General features: G+C 42.0%; 1 protein-coding gene across 3 annotated transcripts in view; it reads left to right on the top strand.

The window, feature by feature from the left end:
* Nucleotides 1–20,246, top strand: part of Rasgef1b (RasGEF domain family member 1B) — a 525,537-nt gene that overhangs the window by 159,787 nt on the left and 345,504 nt on the right. For all 3 annotated transcript variants that reach the window (XM_037209192.1, XM_028873160.2, XM_028873161.2), the window contains exon 3: nt 10,815–10,868. In XM_037209192.1, coding sequence (XP_037065087.1) covers nt 10,815–10,868 — 54 coding nt within the window. The remainder of the gene's footprint in view (nt 1–10,814; nt 10,869–20,246) is intronic.

Here is a 20,246-nt window from a genome sequence, read left to right as displayed (position 1 = left end):
CCATGGTGTCATCGGAGTCCTTTCAGGGGGTCTTGGCTGGTGAAACCTGATGTATCTTAATCTGGAACAAGTCCACAGCCTCTGGCTTTCTGTGGAAACAAAAGCAGAACCTCTTTTCCAAAGTAACATATCCTTATATCCAAATTTTGAAGTCAAGGTACCTTTAAAATATACATTTTGGCATAACTCAACAGGTTTTGTAATCAAATGTTTTTCTTTAGTTATGAATATCAAAGAGAACATAATCCAGATTCTCTGTGTGGTAGCCATCTTTATGTGGCTTATGTTTTATATTACCTTGAGCCTTGAGCCTATTGCTTTAAACTGTACCATTGTAAGCCTGAAACGGCGCTGTGGCTGCTGGCTCCGCCCACTTCAGCTTCCCAACATGGCAGTGGTACGTTTTCCGCCAGCTCTGGGAGTCATCAAGTCTCAGAAATAGTGGGTCTAAGCTTTTATCAAAGCAGCGTGTAGCCCAGAAACCTCTTTTTTTTTTTTTTTTTTTAAATACTAGTAAAGACTAAATCTACCACACAGCTTAATTTGCCGCTGGCAGATGCCTCATTTCAGCCATACTGCCGGTCAAACGCACCCGCCAGGAACCCGCCAGTGTCCAAACTTGCGTTTTGTCACATCTAGCTGCCCGTATGAGACAAGAAGCAGGAACCTGGTTTTGGCTCTGTTTAGAATTGGTTATTAAATATTCTCAGGTTTAAGGTGGAAACTCGAGCCGTTGGGCGCCATTTGTTGCTGGAGGGCTTCTCTCCAGGTTCCCCAAGCCCCGCAGTCCCACAATCCACTTATAAAATAATCACTCAGACGCTTATATCACTTATAAACTGTATGGCCGTGGCAGGCTTCTTGTTAACTGCTCTTTTATCTTAAATTAACCCATTTCTATAAATCTATACCTTGCCACGTGGCTGGTGGCTTACCAGAGTCTCTACATGCTGCTTGTCCTGGCGGTGGCTGCAGTCTCTCTCCTCCTTCTTCCTGTTTCCCCAATTCTCCTCTCTCTTTGTCCCGCCTATACTTCCTGCCTGGTCACTGGCCATCAGTGTTTTATTTACATAGAGTGATATCCACAGCACCTTGGACCTGCCTCTACTAAATGTACCTTCCCATGGGAGGCCTTACTTTCTTATAGAAGGGAATGGGGGGTGGGTTAAGAGGGGGAGGTTGGGGGTGGGTAGGAGGAGGGAAGAGGGGAATCTTTGGTATATTAAATGAATAACAATTTTTTTCTTAATAAAAAAAAGAAAACCATATTAGAATATAGCCACGCTTTCTCATTTGCATACAGTATACAAGCCCTTTCAGGCTGTAGTGGTGTAGCTAAGCAGAGGTGACAGAAACCTCATGGGCTTCAAAGCCTGGAAATTTACCATCTTGTCCTGCACACTAGAAAATTGCCAACCACTAAACCAAAACGTCCCTGGCTCATAGTCCCTGTATTAGGTTGACGGCTCTCCTGGGAAATGTGCCACAAGCTGGGAGGGACTTAGACAACAGAAATTCAACAGGTCTAGAGTTTTGAAGTCTAAAATCAAAGTGTTGAGAGCTGGGGTGAAGTCCTTGCTGCCTGTGCCTGGCTCTGACTGTGGCCCACAGTGTTCCCTTGTGGCTGCAGCCTGCTTGTCTTCTCACCACACAGCTGTTTTCACTCCTTTTAGCTCTCTTTGCCTGCCTTCCCATCTTTGTGAGGCCACCAATTATATTGGATTAGAACCTGCTTCCGTGGCTTCCTCTTAATGATTTATTTATTTTTTATTGCATGTGCATTGGTATTTTGCCTGTTTCTATGTCTGTATGAGGGTGTCAGACTCCTGAAGTTATGGACAGTGGTGAGCTGCCGTAGTGAGGTGTGGAATTGAACCCAGAGCCTCAGAAAGAGCAGCAAGTTCTCTAAACCACTGAGCCATCTCTCCAGCGAGTAGCCTCATCCTAACTGTGCTACTTGCATAGACTGTGTTCAAATACAGTTGCATGGGCTAGAATGTCAGCATCTCTTTTGGGGAGGGGGTGGGATTGACTCATAAGACTCTGCCCCACTGTATTTTCCTTCAGTTCCCCTTACCTTTCCTTCTTCCCCTGCCTGCCTGTCTTGATGCTCCTTTCTCCCACTTTGACTTCTGTTTCTTCCCTTACTCACTGCACACTTAACAAACATGTATGAAGTCTCCCCCTGCTTTCAACCATGTACCCACCACTCTGTTAAACTGTAGAATAGAGAAGACAGTTAAGAATTTGCTCCTGGGGTCCACCAGCTTACAGTCCGGTACAGATGATAAGTCACCTACCTGTAAGTTCCGCTGAAGGAATTTGTCTAAGTGCAGCGGGGTATAAAGGGTTTAAATCCCCGAATGTTGGGCAATGATCCTTTAAAATCATTGATGTGGTTAACCAAAAAGGGTAGAAGGAAATATGTGTACTATTTGAGAGTAGATTCCCGCATATTCTTTTTTTAAATTTTATTTTATAATTTAACCCGCATATTCTTTACAGTTATCCTCTGCTTGTCCTTCTGTCCCCATTCCTTCAACCCCTTCTCCCTTCAGCACTTCCCATGCCAGGTGACTGTCCCCTGAGCTGGGAAGGACAATGGCTGGTGACGCTGAACAGGGGATCTGAACTCTGGCCCTCAGGCTTTCCCGCTTTCCCACTTTCCCACTGAGCCACCACCCCACCCCGCTTTTTGTGTGTTTTAAATTCATCTCATATTGTGCCCCAGTGATCCCGGAGTACAGTTCTCATCACAGAATCTACCCTAGGGATCCATGTGCTGTCACTGTTCTAGGTTGTGGGTTGCACAGTCATTGGTTAAGGAAGTTTTAGTATTAGCCTCCTCTGAAGGACGGCTGGAAAAGACATTCTCTTTTCTTTCTCCTTCCCATTCTGTGGGTTGTGTTTGCTCTGCTAATGGTTTCTTTTGTTGCTCAGAAACTTAAATTTCATGTCACCCCGTCTGTTGATTTTGGGGACCAGTTCCTGTGCCCCTGGAATTCTGTTCATGAAGTTCTTTCTTACCCAGTATCTTGACAATTATGTTTTCCTCTAGCATTTTCATCTTTTGGGGTTTTAAATGAAGGCCTTTGATCGACTTTCCATTGACTTTTGTACAAGATGGGTGATCTGGATTTAATTTCATTCTTCTCAGGCTAGATTGTCTGTTTTGCTAGTATCATTAAATCAGTTCTCTTTCTTTCCCTGTATGTTTTTTTTTGCCATCTTTGTAAAAAATGAGGTGGCCACAGCTTTGTCGGCGTACCTTTGGGAGCTCTTGTCTGTTTCCTTGGTCCGTCTGTTTTTATCCGGTGTCGGGCTGTCTTTGTCACTGTCTTCTGTTGTATAGTACCAGGTGGGGTGGTAACTCCAGCTGTGTTCTTCTTGAGGTTGTGGTGTTTGTTACCTACCCTTTGTGTTTCCATACGCAATCTTACATTGCTCTTTCAAGACATGAGAGCTATGAAATGGAATTTTGATGAGAATTGCATTGAATCTGTAGGTTAAATTTGGAACGTAGCCATTTTCATGCGATTAATTCCTTCAATCAGTAGCATGGATGTCTTTCCATCATCTAGTGTCTTTGATTTTCTTTTTCAATGCCTTAAACATACAAGCTTTTCCTCTTCTGGGTTAGGCTTATTCCTAGGCATTTTTTTTGGAGTTATTGTGAATGAGGTATTTCCCCCAGTTTCTTTCTGTGAGAGTTCATTGTTGGTACATAGGAAGGCTACTGTTTTGTAAAGTTGATTTTTTATCCTACAATTATACTGTAAGTTGTGTATCTAAAAGTTTTCTAGTAAATTCTATAGTGTTTTTAAAATATAGAATCACATTGTCTGCAACTAAGAATAGTTTGACTTTATCCTTTCCTATTTTTATCCTTTTTGTACCCTTCTCTTGCCTAATTGCTTAGCTAAGGCTCTGAGCACTATATTTAAGAGCGATGGGTAGGATTTTTGTCTCAATTCTGATTTTAGAGGAAATGTTCTCAGTTTTCTCCATTTAATGCTGGCTATAGGTTTAGGGGCCAGTATCTAGAATTACAAAGAAATGCAAAAATTAAACATCAAGGAAACAAAACTGCTAATGAGATAAGAGATGATTTTCAAAGAAAGAAACATAAATGAACAATAACTATTTTTTTCAAAATTTTTTATTTTATTTATTTATTTTTTTGAGACAGGGTTTCTCTGTGTAGTTTTGGTGCCTGTCCTGGATCTCACTCTATAGACCAGGCTGGCCTCGAACTCACAGAGATCCGCCTGGCTCTGCCTCCTGAGTGCTGGGATTAAAGTCATGTGCCACCACTGCCCAGCGGCAGTAATTATTTTAGTAAGTGTCCAACATCCCTGGTTTCAAGGTTATGCAAAACAAAACTACTTTGAGATCCTCTTACTCCAACCAGAATGGCTATCATCAAGAAATCTGACCAAGAAAGTTGGAAAGGTTGTGGGTAACAAGGAATCCTTATTTGCTGTTGGTGAGAACACAAATTAATATCACCATTATGGTAATCACTTGGAGGTTCCTCAAAATATTAAAAATATAACTAACAAATGACCCAACTATTCCACTCCTGGGCATATGCACAAAGCATCTTATACTCTATCACAGAGGTGTCTACACATCCTTGTTTATTGCTGCTCTATCTGTGATAGGAGGAAATAGAACCAGCCCATATGTCCATCAACAGATGAGTGGATAATGGAAATGTAGTACATACACATAGGGACTGCTGTCGTCCAGATGTGGAGAAAACTGAAATACTGACATTTGCAGGAAAATGAGTGGACCTGGAAAGTGTAATATTGAGTGGGGTGACCAAAACTCAGAAAGAGAAAACTACATGTTCTCCTACTTATTCAGATCATAGCTTATCGTGTATATATGTAAGTGAGTGTAAGTGGGGGTATAGTTTAAAATTTAGAAAGGAGACCAAGAGGGGGTAATATTTGGAAGTAAGGAAGGATGGGATATAGGCAAAAAGACACAGGAGTCATGAAAAGGTTATATAGATATTTTTCTTCTAGTTTTAACTCCACCATAGGATTTTGTTGCTGTTGTTGTTATTGTTTGTTTTTCTCTTTTCGAAGTAGATAAACTTGGCTTTCTGGGTATTACCATAGCAAAAGCTACTTTTGTAGTTTAAATGAGTCATCATCCATTGAGACTGTGATTTTGAAGGTTGGCCTTGCTTTTTAATTCCATTTGTGTAACAGGAATAGACACGACCACTCACTGAATCCACTCGTCACATTAGAAAAAGGTTTGTTTTGTTTCTTTAGACTTGTTTTGGGGAAAAGGGCTTTGTAACCTGAAATTTTTCACTGTTTTCTTCTGTTTATAACAATGTCAAATTATTCTTAGTGTTATTTAATATGTAAACTGTATCACTATTGATGAGGTGTGGTCTGCAAATAATATGTGTTATATTTTTCAGCATAGGAATAGATCATAAGATTACAGGTTCTTGTGGCATCCATCACCTCTGCTAAGTAGAGACTTGTAGGGGTGATGATGGCATCCTGGGAATTAGCTTTAACACACTCTCTACTCAACTGGGCCAGTAACACTTGGATGAGCTGATCAGAACTCTACTCAGCGACATGAGTGGAGCTCAGTGGGTCACGAGTCTTGTTTTAGCTACTCCCGGGTATGAGGGTTTTGTCTTTATTCCTATATCTCCTCACAGACACCATCTATTCATAATCTGTGTGCCTGCCTCTGAGGGATTCTTCCAGGACTGAGAAAAATCCATGTGGCCATTGCAATCTGTACTTCCTCTATCAGTTCCCAGACTGCAGCCATCCTGTGTCTGCCATGATACACAGGTGGATGGTAGTCTCTACTGGGCCTCTGAACTACAGCCATACTGTGTCTGTCATGATACACAGGTATATGGCCCCTGGATTGCAGTCATCCTGTGTCTGCCGTGATTCTCAGGTGGTAGTTATAACATATAACATATAACATATAACATATATTCCATATAAACAGAAAACCAGAGCCATACATTTAATTATTGTGGGGGAAGAAAAGTGGTAAGAGAAACATTAAAGGAATTATGGAGCTTTCATGTTAACCCACAAGGTCAGAGGCACATGGGGGTGTTAAATATTTATTGAATGAATGAAAAAAGAATGACTTTTGGGTTTGGGGACTTCGCTGGCTACATAACTTATGCACATCTATCTTATCCCAGATGAATAGACATTATGCTTTGATTGAATGACCTATTAAGTATGTTTAGTTTTAAATGCAGACATAAATAGATTTGATCTTTCCATGGTTCGAATTTCCTCCCATCAGCTTTCCCTTAATTATCCACAAGTGTTCCAAGCCTTCATTAGCTAAATAGGATGCAGATGATGGTCATTAGTCTCGTATATAAATCCTGCTGGCATATTCAATGGCTTTTCACTTGGCTAATTGAAAATTTCGGTATTCATGGACTACAAGAAAACACTATAATTTTGTCATTTATTTGGAAGCATAATTTTTTCCCTTTAGTTGATATTTATAATTACGCAGTTAAAAATAAATGTGAATGCTGAACTTGGCCTGAAGGGTATGCCATTTTTTAAGCGTATATGTATTAATATTAGTCTAAAGCATGAAAATAGAATGGAAATGTGTATTTTGTGAAGAGGCTCAAGGATCAGCTTACTAAGAGAGCATCCAAGTGGTGTGTGCTCTGGAGACCCATCCGTTTAAATGTAAGAGATTTCAAATGGTTAGTGATAAGAGTAGGCTCATTCCTGACAGCCACCACCCAGTGAGAAATCATCCACCATGCCTGCAAAGTGCAGATGGGAGACCTCGAATGGATGTACTTTATTCAGGTATCATTCCCTTAAAAGGATCATAGCTTTTGATTGTATTTGACCATTTATCAAAAGCTGCCGGCCTCTGCCTGGTGGCATCTAGCTAAGAGTAAAAAATACGCCTGCTCACAGACACATGTCTACATGCCGGGAATGGAATTCCATAATGCTGCCATTGCAGAGACCTGGGCTCTGAATACTTTATGTTTTATAATCCAGCACCTGAGCTGTTCCAATTTAATTAAATAAGTATTAAATGTTTGCTGTTTTGAAAAGTATTTATGGATATTGGATGGCAGAAATAGTTCAGTGGCAACAGAAGACAGTTTTCCAGTTTCCTTTCCCAAGCCTAATTTAATGGAGATAAACAACTCGGACTTCAACCTTCACTTAAAGGGAAATATGAGCCATGTGTCTCTTGTAGGTGTTTGGCCACTGCAGAATATTCCCAGCGTGAGAATGGGTGAGCAGCTCACCTTCCATGGCTCTCTTTGCTCGTGCTGGACTGGATGCCCATCATTTACTCATACTCCATCAGTGGTCTCTCTAACCCAGAACTAGCTAGGTTCATTTTTTAAAATACCAAATCACCCTTTCTTCTGGGTCTCTGTGACTTCTGCCTATGTAGTTCTTTCTACAGATGATTATCAATGTTAACTTGGAGACAAGGCTGTGCACTCTAGTCTTTAATTCCCATGTTAATGTGCTTCAGAGTCAAACAAAAAGCCGTTCTCTAATTGTTCCCTTTGTGGTCTACCTGTTGTGATGGTTAACATTGTTAACTTGACTGGGCAAATGGATGGCCTCATAAGTGACAGAGCATGATTTTGGGGGTATTATCTGCAAGGACTAGTATGCAAATCAGAAGACTGAGATCATCTGTCTTCAACCATGTGACCAGAGTTATGCAATCCATTAAGGGCCTGAATAGAACAAAAAGGTGATGAGCGCTCCCTCCCTCCCTCCTTCCCTCCCTCCCTCCCTTTCTCTCTCTCTCCCCCTTTGTCTCTTCCGTCTCTCTTCCCCCTCTCCCCCTCTTTTTCTCCCCCTCTCCTTCCCTCCTTCTCTCTCTTTCTGTTCATCTCCCTTTCTGTTGGGTCATCCATATTTTTCTCTTTTCAGACAAGAACCTGGTTCTTGGTTCTTTGGACTCTAATATCATGACCCCAAAGGAAAAAGGATATAGGCAGTCTCATTTCAGAGTGGTGAATTGAAGGCCATGAGATCAAGGATCCATCATAAGCTGCTAAATCATCTGTTAAGAAGGGACAAGGGCTAAGGCTTAGGCTGCTGAGCAGGTGGTCTACTTGATTTTCTATCCAAGACATCATGAAAGACCAGCAATCGTTCACCTATAAGAAGCCATGTTTAACTATAGTAAATAGTTACAAGCAAGGTCCATCCCAGGTAAAAGCATATGAAAACAGAGCATGCTATAGTAGGCTCAGCCACGTTCCACACAGATAAGTGCTCTCAGCTTGGGGATGGAAAGAGTCAGGTGGTCTAGCAAAACATGTTCTCTTTCTAGGGCAGCACTTCATGTCCCCATGTTTGCATGCATATCCGCTGTTTTGAGAGCTTCTTTGTGGTTGGCTGAGAGCTTTGCTGAACCTGCTCTGCTGCTCACTGCCATCAACTCCATCCTGTGACCGCCCCCTTCTGCACACACCAAGAATACCCCTTGCATGTAATTTCCATTTCACAGCTTGCTTTGTATGGAATCTAACCTGTGACCTGTGTCTTCAGATCTTTTTCCTTCACCATGAGTGTCCAATGCCCTCATGACCTCAGTCCCTTTACTTCGCCAATCAAATCTGCTTTTGAATTCTTCTTCTTTTGTTTTTTTTTAAGAAAAGAGTACTCCCAAAAAAATCTGCATTTGGGGGTGGATCTGATAAATTTATTTCCTTTAAGATATAAGAGACTAATGAAGTGCAAGCATGAAATTTCCAGTGTCCTTTCCTGTAATGTCGCCTGCACGTAATCGTCCCTCATGAGTTGACTGTTATGAGTCAAAGCCTAATGCTAAAAACAGAAATCCCAGGAGAGAAATTTCAGGCATCGGCATATAAATACACAAGAGTAGGGCTTTACTTCCTAAGTGTATTTGGGTGAAACTGCTTTAATTGTTGATGTATGATGCTGTCCACCCCACACAGGTCATCTCACTAATAAGGTCTGAGGCTGGGGGTTTTTGAAAAGACATTGCACTTGCATAATGCGACCAACAGAGCATCATGCAAACTTTGGTGGAGGTGACTCATTAGGAGTTTCTCCTTTCGTAGAAAAATATTGATGCAATAATCAAGAAGGTCACAGAGTGAGGAGGCCACCGTCCGTTGAGCCTTTCGTTTTCAGTAATTAAGCAGAGCATGTTATGGGAAGGCTCAGAAAGCCCACCCAAAGCCATTCACAATGGTTGCAATCAGGAAACTGGATGCCAGTTAAAGTCTTTTGAAGGGAATGAAATGAAATTGACCAAGCGTATAAGTAAAATCTCCTTAGAAAATAGCTAAATTAAGACTATGGACTATCATTGATCCATGCCATTCCTCTTTTATACTCATTCTAGGTATTAAGACTTTACTATGCATTGTCCTTTGGCTCAAGGGTTTCTACAAATACAACATTTATAGCTGGTCATATAATTTTGTGTGTGTGTGAAGCTACTTTTGCCCATTTTAGACTCTTTTTTCTTCTCTGAATGCATTTCTCAAATCACTTGGGACTGTTCTAAAGAAATGGAAGGGTATTGTTTAATTTTGTGGGTCACTTCTCCTGGGGCTACAGCACTAATGTCTGAAGTTTCAGATATTCCTGGGGATAATTTTGTCTCCACAAAATATTTAGTAATGTCTCAAGACAGGTTACAGTTAGAGTTGAAGCTGCCAGAGGGATGATCTTAGCCCCAGGTAGATAGAATTCAAAAGTGCAGCAGGGTGTCCTGTGATGGGTAACACGCCCCTCTCCTCTCTGCAACAGAGAATTATCTGCTCCTGGATGTTCAAAGACCTAATGTCAAAAATCCTGGCTTAGCTACATAAGTGGACAGTAGTCAATGTGCAAGTGCTAAATAAAGATGCGTTTTTCCATTATGTAGGAGTCATTCGCCTGTCTCCCTCTCCCTGAGCTTCACTTTATAGCATTATTATGTGGGAGTCTGCTTTCCCACAGAGACCTCCAGAAGGTGCTGTGGGATAAGACGCACAGCTGCTCTTCTGTTACCAATCTTGCATCTCTCCTATGCATATTCATTGGGTACTTTCTTTCCACTATTGGCTACCTCAGAAGAATAGGACACAAAGGAGATTTAATCATTAAAAATGTGCATTCATTTTATACTTAAAAAGTAGAGAAGATTATAATCTTGAGCCATTGGCGTGGTTAGCAATGGCCACATGTGTATTTGTGGGTAGTTCAAGAGGAACAACCTTGTGTATAAATCCCTATGTAACAGTGGATGCTTGAAAGCCTTGTAAGTGGCACATGGTGCCAAGAAAATACACATGCAAACAGGTATAGGCAAGAAGTCAAACACTGGGAGAGGGAGTGTGTTAAAGGAAGTGGGAGGGAGACCCCAAGCCCTGGAACCACTGCTGGTAGACTCTCTTAGGAAAAGGCCCTGCTCCAGAGCTCAGGCTCACAGTGGGAGCCATTTGAAAGACATTATCATTTGACTCTTTTCTGTGAAATGAAGGTGAGAGTCATTTCCTCATTTGTCTGAAATGAGTGGTCCAAACTGGGCATAGTGGCATTGGGAATGCTGAGAGACAGATGCATTTTAATGCAGAGACATCTGAGGCGACGGGACAGATCGTCTAACCTGGGCATGGCGGCCTTGGGAATGCCGAGAGACAGATACATGTTAATGCAGGGACATCCGAGGCAACAGGATGCAAAGCGCACTTAGACCAGGAGCGGAAGGGAAGGTGATGTCCTCCGCTGTGAAGGGCTCTGATGGTCTGTGTCCTTTCTATTTTGCAGGGCACCATTTTTAGCACACTGGCTGGTGAGAAGCCCTCATCTGACTACAAAAAGGTAAGAAGTGGGTGTGTGAGGGTTGCAACACAGTGTCAGAGGACTGACTGCTTCAGGATTGGTGACATTTCATTGGAAGGCTGTGATCACTGAGGATGGTCTGAGGATGGCACATTGTGAACAGCCTTTAGGGTATGGAATGTAAGGTTCATTTTAAGGATGTGGGGAAATCCATTGCGGTCTGACAGCATTTTGGTACAGAGAAACACTGACTTCATGTATTTCCCTATCGCTGTTATCTGATATTTTATTATATAAGATGGGCACCAGGGGAGCTCAGGCCCATCATGTCGTCTGTGCTGCAGGCCTCTGTATCTTTGACTGTAAAGAGAAAGCTTGTAAAACGTAAGCTCAATGTGATAGCAAAATGACTTTGAATTTTGGAAGCTGGTCGTATAGCATAAAAATCTGGTTTGGATTCACCACAGTCAGGTTTGAGAAAACTGTCATGCTTTGCAAAAGGATTCGCTTCACCCGCATCCGATAGATCACGTCTGCAGTGCCTGCAACCATGGCGTGGCTAATTCCTGGCTTTGAGGGCCAGGGGTCACTTTGATCCGCCTCTTTAATCTCAGATTTAACTAGAACCTGTCCTTCTGGTAGAGGAGGAGAAGTGATTTCACAGACAGACAACTCGAATTCTTTACCACCGTCATTGAGAGGAAAAAGCAGGTGCGTGAGGATGACTTATGCTTAATGTGTTACTTGGCATTTCGTAGGATTTTATATCATGGCATTATGTGCTGTGTGGTTTCCATCTTTAATATTGCTCAATAAGGAAGTGTAGGTAGAGACATTTATCTTTAGGGGGAGTGTGAGGACCCACTCCCTTTTATTACTCTGATAGATTTTTTAAGTGATTTACCTTTCCTGAGTTTTGCTGTGTTTGCCTTATTCTCTATAGGAAGTTGCGAGCTGTTAGAGATGAAGGCCGTGCATTATTTTTAGAACCATAGATCTCAGTGAACAAAGAGACTTTAGGGGATCGTTAGGTTCACCTTTTTCCCAGGGTGGGACTTTGATATTATTTATAGATGGACCTCTGTCCTCTCCTGACAGTGAACTCTACAAGCCTGGTTGTTCCCTAGTGAGACAAGTCAAAGAATCAAAATCATTTGACCTAGCCAGCACCTGCCGCCTATGATTCCTACCTGCTGATTTAAGTATAGACCAGCTCACATGCTTTCTTTGGAATCTCCTCCCATCCCATTCCCAGGGTAATATTCTCCTCATCATTTCTCATAGGCCATTGATATGGTTGGTTCCTATGAGCATGGGGTGCGGAGATGTGCTTTTGAAATGTGGCTCTATTTCTTACTACTTACTTGGGTTGGTTATACACCTTTTGGTGCCTCACTTTCATAATCTGCAAAATGGGAATAGTAATTGTACTAATCTGATATAGTATATGACATGATATGCGTAAAGTACTTAAAAAATGCCCAGCACACATTAGATTTTGTATTAGCTATTGCAACCATTGTGTTTATAGCATGTTGTCTTTTTTTTGGGGGGGGGTATTGTCTTTGTTATCAATGTGTAGAATTATGTATCATTCTCCAGATGTGGCACAGCTGGCATGAAGCATTAAGGGACTTCTCACTCTCCATTCAGCATGCTTTGTTTATGTGCTTGTTATAGACCAGGCACAATGAAGACATGAGCTTTGATCAAAAGGGCAGCCGTAGGCTCTCTTGGGCTTGTCTTTGTTGGATGGGTGTTTTATTCCTTGGTTTCTGTTTCCTCTCTGGTCTTCTGCTTGGTGTGACCTGTGCTTGAGTAGGGGTCAGGGGGTCTCTACTCAAGTTGGAGCTGGACTCCTGGTGGCCAGCGAGTTCTGTGGTAGAGCAGGGGTCTCAGCCTGAGTTGGGGGCTGGACCTCTGGCAGATTGTTTACTGGAGTCTTTATACAGGTGTGGGAATGATGGAAAAAACCTTCCAGGAAACCCAGAGCTCTGAGAAACTTGCAGCAGTGAGAAACTGTTACCACCTCCCCTCAAGCGGGAAATGGAGCACACAGCACACAGCGCTTTTGCAAGCTGGCTGCTCACTGCTTGCCAGCTTTCTTGAATGTGGTGCTGACACTACTAATAGTGTCAGATGTCATCACTTTGTACTCACAAGCCCCATCCTTCTGTTGGCCCTGGGATGTTTGCAGTCCTTGCTCATGTCCTCCGGACATTTGCACCTGAGATGATTCTCTTTCACATTTATGTAAACGATTCTTTTGCTGCAAATGGAGGCTGTTCTGTCTGATCCTGCTCATTTACAGATGATGATCAATCAAGCGTATTTTATAATGTCATTTGGTTTATCAGTTCTCCCGTTTCTATACCACACACAATCTGAGTAGTGGTCTTTTCTATGACGGCACTCCCACCCATCTCAGTTAACAGTTGACCTCTGAGCATCTGTTATGTAAGGATAACATATGTGGGATATTCTCTGAGCAAGTTATATCAGCTCAGGGCCAGGTTGGGATAGCAGTGCATATCGATGTCAGTTTTGTGTCCCCAGCTATGTCTTACTAAGAATGACCAGCGGACAGCTGGGCATGCTGTCTTATAACTCAGAAAGCATCCTGGGCTGGACATCTATGGATGTGGGAGGAATAGGTACACAGAGAATGATTGAAAGGATGGGAAACTATGAGGTCACCCTGGGAGGGTGTTGAATTAGAAATGAATGGGTTAAGCAGAGAATATTCAGGAGAAACTAACACCTAAGAGCTAGGAGAAAGCTCTGAATTTTGTAGGAGACCGAGCACCATAAAAACTGGAAATGAGGAGAAAATGTGATGTGTCAGAAGCCAACTCACAAAGTTCCAAGCAGAAGAGGTAGGCATTCCTCTTGAAACTGCTGCTGCTGCGAAGTAAAATAACCACTATGCAGCGTCCATTGACTTTATTAATAATGCCATAGGCCATTGATGGTTTTTCTGAGATCAAAAGGATGATCATAAAAATCAGATCATGGTATGTGCAAGATTGTGTGGGATGAGAAAATAGAAACAGTAACACAGTCTTTGAAAGAATTGGTTTCAAAAAGGCAGAGATAAATAGTTGGACTGGACTGGGCTATGGGGCCGAAGCTGTATACCGCAAAGCAGATGATTAAATGTGTTAAATACTGTCAGAGAGAAGACAATGAGCAGGCTAGAATAAGACCTCTCTACAAAGAGATGGGGGGGGGGTGGTGGTGGTGGTGGTGTCTCATTTGTGAGGCTACGGAGAAGACTGAGGGATTTGGGGTTCAAACATGGAATTAACCTTAGATAGATGGAGCCAGCATGCTGCCCTCTGGTAACAGGGAAGAATAGAATTCATGTGGAAAAGGGAACTTGAAATGCAGCCATGTCCTTATATAGCTATGATCAATTTATTTACTTTTCTATGTATGGAGCTGTGGGGGGGGGTTGTTCAGTCTCTTCAAGTCTGTAAAACTACATTGTGTATCCAGATGTAGAATAATTAGAAAAGCCCAGGATACTTTCTTACTTTTTTTTTCTGTCTTATAGACAGGAAGATTAGGAAGGACTTTGATGCATTATTAATACCAAGATGTGCTACTTTTCAGTTTAAACATTTTTATGTGTATTAGTGTTGTGCTGCATGTATGTGTGTGTGTGTACCGTGTATGCCCAATGCCCACAGATGTTAAAAGAGAATGGCAGATCCCCTGGGACTGAAGCTACAGAGAGTTAGATTGTGAGCCACCAGGTGGGTGCTGAGAAGGGAGTCTGAGTCCTCTGTAAGAGCAGTGAGTGCCTTTAACTACTGAGCCATCTCTCCAGCCCCATGATATACTACTCTAAATAATTGTCTTGTCTGTAGATAAATTCTGAATATAGGACCATTCATATGATCAATAATCTCTAGGAAATATTGTTTATTCAAAGAATACCTATAATCAGAAAATCACTCATTAATGTAGTTCAAATTGTCAAATTTCTTCTGAGCTCAGGTTGCTCCCCTACTGGAGGTCTTTTCTATGCTGGTGTTCCAGAGTACATACCCAAATATGAGTTAATCTTTTTCTACAACCTGAACATTCTTCTCTAATATCATCACCCCAGTTAATGGCTTCACCATACCAAGTAGAATGCCCAGCATCGGACCTGACATCTACCTTTACTTCTCACATCCAGATAGCTGTCCAAGCCTATAAATACCACATTGAAATGTCCCTGGGATCTTTCCATCATCTCCCTTAATTCTTTAGTCTTCCTTGGAAGGAGTGTAACAGCTCTCTCCTTGATTTTTCCTTGTGCCAAGTTTTCCCTTCTCCGCTCCACTGTTCAATTTGCTATTGGAGTTAGGTTCCAAAATAACAAACAACGAATGCAGCAGCTTATATTAAGCCTTTACTTAAAAACATCTAAGTGACATAATGGGACCTATTATCATGCATAATTAATAGACACCAGTAAAGACATAAAAATAAGAATGGTTAAATAATCTAACAGATTTCAGTGTTACTCAGAATAAAACCCACCCCACCCACCAAGAAATCATTCCTGTTGCCAGTCACAAGTCACCCTGAGAAGTCATTCACATTTTCCCCGGTTCCCTTCCCCGGACTCCAGGAGATGGTTGGAGTGCGGAGGCCTGGAGCACACCGCTGCTGAATGTGAGCTCTGGGAGCTCAGTGATGCTTCTTCCTGAGGAGTTTCCTCTCCCTTTTACCTCCATGGACAGACCCCTCGTATCGTGACTCCTGTGACCCAGTGTCTTTGATTTATCCAGGTGAGCTGGTTTTTATTGCCAGTTTGACATGGCCTAGAGTCATCTGGGGAGAGAGAACCTCAGTTGAGTAATGGCCCAGATCGAACTGGCCAGTGGCCGTATCTGTAAGAGATTAACTGACTATTGATATGAGAAGGCCTAGACCTCTATGGGGGGGCGCCATCCCTAGACATGTGGGTCTCTCTGGTCTGTATAAGACAGCTAGCTGAGGATGAGCTAGTGAGTGAGCAAGAAGCATTCCTTCATGGTTTCTGCTTCAGTGTCTACCCTGACATCCCTAAGTGATGGACTATGACCTGGAAGTATAAGTCAAGTCAACTCCTTCCTCCCAAACTTGGTTTTGGTCAGAGTGTTATAGCAAGAGTGAAGGAAAAGTAGGGCACCAGGGAAGGCTGGAGCATTTACCTCTGGGGTATTTAACATGTGATAGTTGGTCTTAATATAGGTTGAATAAGTATTGTGGCATCTAAAAATTAAATTTTGGAATATTTACAAATATATAACACATGCATATCTTGGGGATGGAACACAAGATTAAATATAAATATAAAATCCCTTTGTGTTTCATATATATCTTATACACATAGCCTGAAGGGAGTTTTAGACCCGTCACCTGAGGTCACATGTGGAATTCGCCTCCTGATCATCACAACAATCCTCTGAATGTTCCTGGATTTCAGGTTTTGAGACTAGAGATACTGAGACGGTGTGATATCTACCAATGCATAGCCTGTCACATGCTTCCCATGTCCCTCGCTCTCCTCTGAAAGCTTTGTGCATTACATGGATTACCTCATTTGATTATTGTAGCTGCTCTTTGAAGAAGGTATGCCATTTCTGTCTTATAGATGGACAAACCGAGGCCGGAGGCATGGAGGAGCGAGCGTGCATGCGATCTTTCCAGTAGTAGGTGTCGGAGTCTGAATCCAGCAGTCTGGCGCCTGCACAGTGTGGCTTTTAGGGTTTTACTACTTCTTCCTCCCCCTGGCTTTTAAAAATTTTTAATGGGTCCCACCACCCCCTACACTATTAGCTCCTGGACAGAAGGAACAATGCTGGTTCTGTTAGGAACAGTAAAACAATGCCTGTCAGGTAGTAGGACTCAGGAAAGTTTCTTTAGCAGATGGAGTCACTGTGCACATGCCTACCAAGGAGGGTGAGATCATTCTCGGACTGTGTGGTTTTAACAAGCAAACCATTTTCTCCTTTTTTACTGGAGTTGAAAAAAGAATATTTATATTCAAGATTTATTTAGTAAGGCCATTTTCTTTTGCACTAAAATACGGTGCTAGCCAATAGCTAGGGAGACTGATGTACTTTGGTGGCCCAAATTGGAAAGTTCCCCAAAGTCTGCCCTTCTGTCAGCTTGTTATGGAGTTGGAAGAACCTTTGTTCTCATAACTGTTAATTCAGAAAACCTAGAAATGCCTTGGGGGAAGTATGTGCATTTGTCCACTTACTGTGGATTATTTATTGAGTCCTTCCTACTTTAAGGTACTTTTTATTGCTGACGTGTGAAGAAAAGTAAATGTGCTAATGTATGAAATGACTCACTCCAGGGTACATCCAAGTGCAGCTCAGATCTCAGGACAGGCCTAGCTCATTCCCGCTTGTATTTTCCCCTGACAGCATCTCCACCCCGTGCTTTTTAATGCTCAAGAATGGTCCTCAGGCCGGCTCCTTGGTATCTTGTGCTGCCTAGTTTTTGTTATAGCCTTGTGTCTGATAGTTTCGTATCTCTCAGTCAAAGATATCTGAACCCTATCATTTTGACTCAGTACTTTCTGTGAGGTGGGACATTCTGACCCAGTGCTGTTTAACTTACAGCCACGAGTTTGAACATAATGTACAAGAAAGATATACTTATCACCATTCCCAGGCTCATTCTGTTCCTGTGGCTCTCACCCGGGGGTACAGATCATAGAAGGCTAGAAATGATGGACAGGTATGGATGATAGACATGGTAAGGGTCAAGGATAGTTGAATCCCCAGGGTGAGTTGAGTATAGAGATACGTGTTTCACAAATTACTGGGAAATAAAGAGTGAGTTTTCCAAGTTAGTATCAAAGTTGCTTTATCCTGTTCTTGTTCCTATCTAAGGTAATCTAGAGCCGCAACCAGAATCCTTACCTAGAGCACAGCACTAGGATTCTCAGGTTGAAATTTGCTTTTAAAATTCAGAAAGTGGGACTAGAGAGAGAGCTCGGTGGTTAAGAACACTGGCTTCCCTTTCAGAGGACCTGGGCTCAGTTCTCAGCCCCCACAGAACTGCTCACAATCATCTGTAAATACAGCTCATGACTTGCTGTAATTCCAGGGGCCCCACCATGCTCTTCTGGCCTCTATGGGCATTGCACATGTGTGGCACACAGACACACATGCAAGCAAAACACCCACACTCATTAAATAAGTAAATAAAATAAATCTTTAAAAATAAGAGAAAATCCAGAAAGCATTTTGATGGTTTGTTATATGCCCTTTGGACATATATTGGGGATGGGCTGTTTCTTTTTTTCTTCTTCTTTGTATGTCTCTGTACTTCTGGCAGTTTAACCTATGGAAATGATCATTTTAAAAGATAGCCTAGAAAAATTTGGTATTAAAAAAAAACTAGTTTAATAGATAATTTAGAAAATGGTGTTATGTAAAACAGTACTTGTCTTGGGCTTGGGTGGTGACACACCCCTTTAATCCCAGGATTTAGCAGGCAGAGACAGGAGGATCCCTGTGAGTTGAAGGTTAGTTTCATCTATAAGGTGATTTCCAGACCAGCCAGGGCACACAGTGATACCTGTCTCAAAACACAAACAAAAAACAAAATCCACACAAAATAAACCCTGAAGAGTATTGACTTTGGCATGCGTGATAATATGAAAGACATCTACTACTTGGTCGTAGTAATTTTGTGAGATATTTGTGGCTATGTTTTCCTCTTCCTTCAAATGCAATACTTTGGCTTGGGGTCCTTCTACTGCCATTAAGAGTGTGTAAGTGTGCAGAGAATGTGCCCATATGGTTTCTAAGCTCACTGGAGGAAGCTTTTACCTTTAATGCACAGTGATGATGTTTTAGTACATTGACACTTTTCCTTCAGAAGGTGACTTAAGGTGGTAATGTGATGGGCTAGTGGAATCTCAAGCTTTTCATCAATATTGGAGAATGGGTTCCTAGGAAAAGACACAAGATAATAATATTGATGGTCAAGATATTTATTCATGCTCAATTCTCCAACCTCTTAAAACTATATGGTATCTGTCTCTTTTGTTGTTCATATTTTTTTAAATTTTTGCAATTATGATATAATTACACCATTTCTTCCTCCCTTTCCTCCCTCAAAAGTCTCCCATATACCCTCCTTGCTCTTTTTCAAATTCATGGCCTCTTTTTCCATTAATTGTTATTGCATACATAGCTGTATATACATATATATTCCCAAATGTAAACCTGCTCAGTCTTTATGTTATATATATGTTTTTAGGGCTGACTCTTGGTATTGGATGACCATTTGATGCGCTCTTCACTAGGGAATACAATTCCTCCCATTCTTGGCATTCCTTGTTTGCCTGTAGCTGTGTGTGGTTGGGGACTCGTGGGCTTTTCTCTGGCCACTGTGACATGTCTGTTGGTGTCTTCCTTGTTCAGCTTATGTTTTGGCCGTCATGTCAGTGAGACTTGATGGATGTAGTTTCTAACATTGCTAGGAGACACACTACCACAGAAAATTCATTGATCTTTGGACAACAAGAGAGAAACCATGCCCGGTCCCGGAAACCTAGCTAACTATTCAGTGCTGGCAAAGTCATGGTTCTAGGAGAACCTAAACAAATATTTTACTAAACTAGTACAATCCCTAAAACAAGTGAAACATTTGTCCTTATACCCACAGATATCTGTAGTCTTCACCCCTTATCAAGGAAACTTTTCTTTGTAGGAGAAGGAGACCACTGCCGAAAAGCACAACCAATCAAAATGCAGAGATGTGGACCCAGTGCCAGTGGATACATCCACAAAACAGTTTCAAACTAATACATACCTAACATTGCAGAAGAGGGAATGGAAAGATTGTTGGAAGCAACATTTGGGCTCTGATCAGGGACAGGAAAAGGGGGCTCCTTAGGGAGTGAGAGGGAGGTAAATACAGAAGGGAGTTAGATAGCAATAAGCATGTCTGATAAAGCTATAAGGAACCATGCGATCAACTATTTACATAAAAACCCAGCTCTAAAATACACACAGTTCTGTGTATAAATATACATAAACAGTTTTAATGAACTTTTCTCATCTGGGCTGACAATGTTCCCTCCAAGAGCAAAAGACCACCTAACAAAATCCCTGATACCAGACGTGGGAGCCTTCTCTTGAATTGTCCAGCACTGTCCAAGCGACGCCCATAACATACAGCCCATTGCTAGCACCCTTAGTTTGCCCCCAGAGGAAGAAGGCATGTCCCTGTTGCTGAAGACACCATGCGCCTCAGAAACGGCCCAGAGAACTGGGAGCTGGAACTGACCTCAGTGTCCGCTCCCTGAGTCGTAGCTTTTACTTTTACTGCGATGCAGGCTTCCAAAGGAGGGGAACAATCAAAATCCTATGTAACCAAGATGCTTATAAACCTCAGCAATGACCAGCATGG

Source organism: Peromyscus leucopus, chromosome 10, assembly GCF_004664715.2.
Source record: "Peromyscus leucopus breed LL Stock chromosome 10, UCI_PerLeu_2.1, whole genome shotgun sequence".
Classification (NCBI taxonomy): Eukaryota; Metazoa; Chordata; class Mammalia; order Rodentia; family Cricetidae; genus Peromyscus; species Peromyscus leucopus.
This window is presented reverse-complemented; position numbering and strand designations above follow the sequence as displayed.